This window comes from Bos indicus, chromosome 17 (assembly GCF_029378745.1).
Source record: "Bos indicus isolate NIAB-ARS_2022 breed Sahiwal x Tharparkar chromosome 17, NIAB-ARS_B.indTharparkar_mat_pri_1.0, whole genome shotgun sequence".
Classification (NCBI taxonomy): Eukaryota; Metazoa; Chordata; class Mammalia; order Artiodactyla; family Bovidae; genus Bos; species Bos indicus.
The window spans coordinates 68,038,776-68,044,775 of NC_091776.1; the positions used below are offsets into that span (position 1 = coordinate 68,038,776).

At 41.6% G+C, this 6,000-nt stretch overlaps 1 protein-coding gene across 2 annotated transcripts in view; it reads right to left on the reverse strand.

Annotated features, from left to right (window-relative positions):
* TTC28 (tetratricopeptide repeat domain 28) overlaps positions 1-5,338 on the reverse strand; it is a 588,991-nt gene extending 583,653 nt beyond the window's left edge. For both annotated transcript variants that reach the window (XM_070770178.1, XM_070770177.1), the window contains exon 1: positions 5,143-5,338. In XM_070770178.1, the coding sequence (XP_070626279.1) occupies positions 5,143-5,244 (102 nt within the window). In that variant the 5' untranslated portion in view covers positions 5,245-5,338. The remainder of the gene's footprint in view (positions 1-5,142) is intronic.
* Between the last annotated feature and the right edge of the window lie 662 nt (positions 5,339-6,000).

Below are 6,000 nucleotides of genomic sequence, written 5' to 3' on the forward strand. Positions count from 1 at the left end.
CTTCCTAACACAAGGATTGAACTCAGGTCTCCCACATTACGGGCAGATTCTTTACCATCTGAGCCACTAGGGAAGCTCCAGTCTCCCAGTACTACTTTGATTTCCAATAAAATGGACTAGTCTCTGATTTCAATATCCCATAAGTCACACGGTCAAAAAAAAAACACAAATGTACAGAAAAAGTTCCAGAAAGTTATGCATTAAAGTATTAATAGTAATCACTATATTGGCAACATTATGAGGGCGGTATTTCTGCTTGTCTTATATTTTCTAATTTCATACAATGCAAACACACAGTTTTTGTAATAATAAAAGGGTTTAATTTACCACACCACATTCAGGATCTTCCCTGACCAGGGGTTGAACCTGTGTCCCCTGCAGTGGACGTGTGGACTCAGCCACTGACCCCTAGGAAAGTCTAAAGTTGTTTTTTTTAATAAAGACACTATGATTAAATTTTTTATAGAAATATCTATGAGTTATCAGTCTGAGGATGTGGGGGCTATAAATTTAATTGTGACCTTGAAGATAAGCTTTTGTTTAAATAATACTTACAATATAAACAATTATTTTCTTTGGTTCATAGTGAATACACATTCAGTGAACATGATTTGTTCCAAGCACCATATCTGCCTTAATATTGTTATTTCTGATTTCCTCCTACAGAAAACAGCAATCTACTCTAGCTACTAAAGAAACCTCAAAATAAAAGTACTATTAAATTTAAGTTTAAACATCAGGTTCTCTGTCTCTAAAAAGAGTTTTTCTAAATTAGCAACCACTCTAAAGAAGTAAGAATTGTAACCATCAAACTTAATGAAAAAGCACTGCTTCTGATTTTAGGAAAAATAAGTAGTAAAAGAACAGCACATTAATAAGAACTGTGGAATAAAAACAGCTTTCAGTTACACTTTTATTTTTAATAATACATACAAATACACCATCAAGTATCATACACACAGCCTAGATTTAGCAGCCTTCTGTAATACAACTGTGTGGTGTGGGAGACTTTGTCCTTCACTGTTCCTCAAGCACTCACAGGGATTTCTTGGGTCACAGAAAAGTGATGGGGACAGGAAGAGGTTTGAGGTTTTTGTCTGTGGTTTTTCCTTTGTGGGTTTTTGTGGTTTGGTTGTTTCGTTTTTTGTTTTTTGGTTTTTTTTTTGTCTTGTCTGTGTTTTAGGCTTGTTTATTTGTGGGGGGTTGTGTTTGTTTATTTTGGGGGAAAAGAGGGGTTTGTTTTTTTTTTGGTTTGGCAGTTTTGTTTGCTTTGGGGCTTGCTTTTAAATTGTTAATTAGCAAAAGAAGATAAACAACAAGTACCAAATCCCTACCACACACAAGGCATTGTTCTAAATATGTACCTACATTCTCTCTTATTTAGTAATTCTTTGAGGTGGATATCACTGTCCCATTATGTATATGAGAACACTGAGATGTAGTAACAGTTAAGATTTGTCAAAAACTCAACTAGTCAGTAGCAGAGGCAAAATCTGGAGATATGAACCTACATCTGCATCCATACTTGAGCTTTCAAAGACCTTTTTTCCTTACCATTTTTGAGGAAAGATCTGAAACAGAAAACTTGAAGAGACTACCACTAAATGATGAGGTTGAAAGATAACATCTAAGGGGGGTGAGAGAAAAGCTCAAAAGGGAGGGGACATATGTGTGCTCACAGCTAATTCACAGTGCTGTACAGCAGAAACAGCTGACTCATGTTGTTGTACAGCAGAAACTAACACAACATTGTAAAACAATTTTCCTCCAATTAAAAATAAATATTTAAAAAGATATATCCAAAACTCAACTGTATTTCTACTATACACTAGCAATGAACTAGTGACGAACGATGATGTGAAATGAAATGCTGATAACAATTCCAGGTACAACAGCAACTACTACAACAAAATAAACACTAAGGCATAAATTTTTGGAAGAAGTTTAAGACCTGGGCCTGAAAACTACAAAACATTATTGAAAGAACAGATTAAACACAATCTATAAAAATTCCAGCCACTCTTGGGCAGAAATTGACAAGCTGATCCTAAAATCCATATGCAAGGGACCCAGAAAAGTCAAAAAAGTCTTGAAAAAGAATGAAGTTACAAGACTTACACTTACTTTCAAAACCTATTACAAGCTTATTATCAATACAAATCTACTGTAACCAAATAGTATAGTACTGGCAGAAGGATAGACAACAGAATAAAATTGAGAATCCAGAAATAAAACCCAACATATAGTCAGCTGATTTTCAATAAGGGCACAAAGAACATTCAATGGAACAAGAAGAGTCTTTTCAATACATAGTGCTGAGACAACTGGATCACCATATGCAAAAGAATGAATTTGGGCCACTGCTTTACACCATACACAAAAATCAATTTAGAATTGATTGACAACCTAAATATAAGGACTAAAAACATAAAACTCTTAGAAGAAAGCATAGGGTTTCCTTGAATTTGGCAATGAATTCTTAGATATAGCAACAAAAGCATGAGCAACAAAAGCAAAAACAGATAATTTGGACTTCATCACAAAACTCTGCAAAAAAGGACATTGTCAAAAAACTGAAAACACAACCTACAGAATGGGAGAAAACATTTGCAAATCATATATGTGACTTAGTAACCAAAAATTTTTAAACTCCTACAACTCAATAATAAAAAGACAAACAGGAGTTTTTAAAACTCCTGCAATTCAATAATAAAAAGATAAATAACCCAATGAAAAACTGGACACCTGAAATGGACAAAGGATTTGAACAGACATTTCTCCAAATACATACAAATGGGCAGTAAGTTCACGCACACATGCACACACAGACACATACACCCAATATCATTAGTCATCAAGTCATCAAGGAAATGCAAATCAAAATTGCAATGAGATACCACTTAACACCGACTAAGAAGGCTAAGTTAAAAAGACAAATCGTAACAAGTACTGGCAAGAATGTAAAACTCTCATACACTGCTGATGGGAACGCAAAAGGATGCAATGCCTTAGGAAACAGATTTTCAACTCTTCAAAACATTAATACAGAGTTATCATATAATCCAGCAAATGGGGTATGCCCAAGAAAAATCAAAACACTACATCCACACTGAAACTTGCATACAAATGTTCATAGCAGTATTATTTATTATAACCAAAATGTGTGTGTGGGGGGGACACGTCTATCAATGCATCAAAAGATAAAATGTGGTATATCTGTTCAATATTACTCAGCAATAAATAAATGATACACATGCAACACGGATAAACCTCAAAAACACTGTGCTAAGGGAAAGAAACCAGTCACAAAAGACTATGTATTGTAAGATAATTCTTTCTCAAAAAAGCTGGGTTGTTTTTTTAAGACACTTTAAAAAAAAAGTCATGGGAACATAATGCACAGCACGGTGACTGTAGTTAATAACACTGTATTGCATAATTGACAGTTGTTAAAAGAGCAGATCTTGAAACCTCTTATCACAAGAAAAAAATTTTAACGATATAACTTATTGTGATCACTTTGCAATATATAAATTTCAAATCATGTTATACACATGTAACTAATCAAGCCATTATATTGTACACCTGTAACTAATATTATATGTCAATTATATCGCAAAAGAAGGGATTCCTTAAAAGACATTGCATGAACTACAAAAATGAAACAGTGGGAGAAAAAGAGCACCTAATTTTCAATTTTTCTTCTTCAGATGCAATCTCAATTCCTAAAATTTTATCTTCCTATACATTCATATTTCATCCATCAAGAACTACTAAAATTAAATCAACTACTGAAATTCAAAACACATGAAAAAAACAGCCCCTGAAATATCAAATAACTTTCAAACAATTCTACTCAGCATTGATTCTGAACTAAACATAAATCTCAATTTCAAAATATCACATAAAGATTAACAAATACTCAGAGGTTTAAGCAAATTGCCAACTTTCTGAATAAACAGTAATTCAGATTTGCTTTGATGAAAATGTAAATATTTACCTGCCTCAAAAGAACAAAATCCTGTAAGCCTAGCGTTCCCAAGTGATGAAGAGAAAAAAAATATGCATTTTTTTATTCAGAATTCAGTTTCTGAAATTAATTTCAATCTAGCTAGGGTATACACAGTTGATGGCTTATACTAAGCAATGTATATACCCTGGTTTTGCCTAAAATATACTGAAAACAAGGAATTTATAAACAGTCATAAAAGTTAAGTTGGGACCTGAGGAAAATCACATACAGTATATCTGACAGAGATCTTAACATCAAAAAGCTCCTGAAAATACCTCAGGAACTCCTATTTTGGAAGCTCCCTAAGTCAGTCTTTCTGCAAATATTTACTGACCATCTACCATGAGCCAAGCACCGCGAGTGATACCAGGATGCCATGGTGAGCTCTGAACATAGTAACTTAAGAGTTTGTTAAAAATTCAAATGTGCTTCTCTGCCTTGGAGAGCCCGGGCCTGGGGTGAGTCGTGACGCCCGTGTTTTCATCAAGCGCTCCAGTTTATTCCCAAACCCTGGCTATCTGGGGGCAGGGTGCTCGGGGGCATCCCATCCCACCCAGTGGGAGCCACACCTCCATTTCACTCGGTTTCAGTCCATTTCACTCAGCTTCCGGCACTCAAACGGATAAATACCCCAACCACACCACCAGTTGAGATTAATGTAAAGCATTCCAAAATACCCTCTGTGCTGACACTCTGACAGACTTGCTTCCTTCCGAGGACGGCCAGCTCACTCCCTCAGATTCACCTGGGGCTGTCTGCACCTGAGCATCCCGGAGCTGCACCGACACCTGTCTCCCAGAGGCTGCGGTCTCCCTCTCCCGTGGGCCCGGGCCGCGGGCAGTCGCCGCCTCGAGGGGCCGGAGGCAAGGAGTAGCACCGCGCGCATTAGGCGCTGACTGTATACCGCTCCCCTCCCCGCTGGCGCGCACACACAAACACCCCCGCGGAAACTGAGGTGGGCAGGCGACAGACCCGGTCCCGACGCCGAGCGACGCGAGGCAGGGCTCGAACCCGGACGGCCGGGCGGGTTCCGCCTCGCGGGCGCTCGTCAGCCTCAGAGGCCCGGCCCGGCTCGCACCGACGGAGTTTCACAAAGAAAGTCTCCCGGCCCGCGCCCCTCAAGCACTCACCGGAGCCGGCGCCGGCGGCGACTCGGGCTCCCGTCGTCTACGACTCCGTGCTGGGGTCGACCCCGGGGTGGGCTCAGGCGCGGGCGGCGGTGACTGCTCCATCCCCGCGGGGCACGGGCCGCGTCCGCCTCGAGCTAACGGTCCCGCCAGCTAGGCGCGCGCGCCGGCCCCGCGCGCCATGTTCCCGCCGTGCCGCGCGTCGCCGCGGCGTCTCACACTACCCCCCGCCGCGCACGCGCCGCGCACGCTCCCCGCGCGCCTCCGCGCGTGCCCCCGACCGCGCACGCGCGCACTCGCCGCGCCCCCGCCCCCCGAAGCCTGACGCCCTCCGGTCCCGGCCCCGCTCTTCCCAGCTTCGCGCCCACCCCCTCCGCACCCGTCCGGCCAGGCCCAAGCGCTCGCTGTTCTGAGCTGGGCGCAGCCGCCTGCCGCACTGCGGACGACGCCAGACCAGGCCCCTCGTAGCATTACCCCTTTTAAAAGCTTCACCTGCTTGGACTTGAAGCGGTGGTCTACCCCAAGAGGGAATTACCCCCAAGAAGTGTGAGGTGAAGGACACCGCTAAGGTGATCGAGATCCCCATCGCGGTGGTCTGTGAGCACGTGCGTGAACTTAAGCGGCACAATTGGATGTCTGTGCCTCTGGAAAAGCCACACTCAACGGAGAAACTTGAGTTCGAGTCCCGCATCTCCACTAACCTTTACCTGATTAAGGTCAGGTCTCCAGAAGCCTGTTTTTCCTTAATGGGGAAGGTTTAACAACTAAGGCAAGTCAGAGGACTTGAAGAAATCCAGATAAAATATCAATACCGCACCTAGTACTTTTATCAAGTGGTAAACTGGTGACAAAAACCTCTTA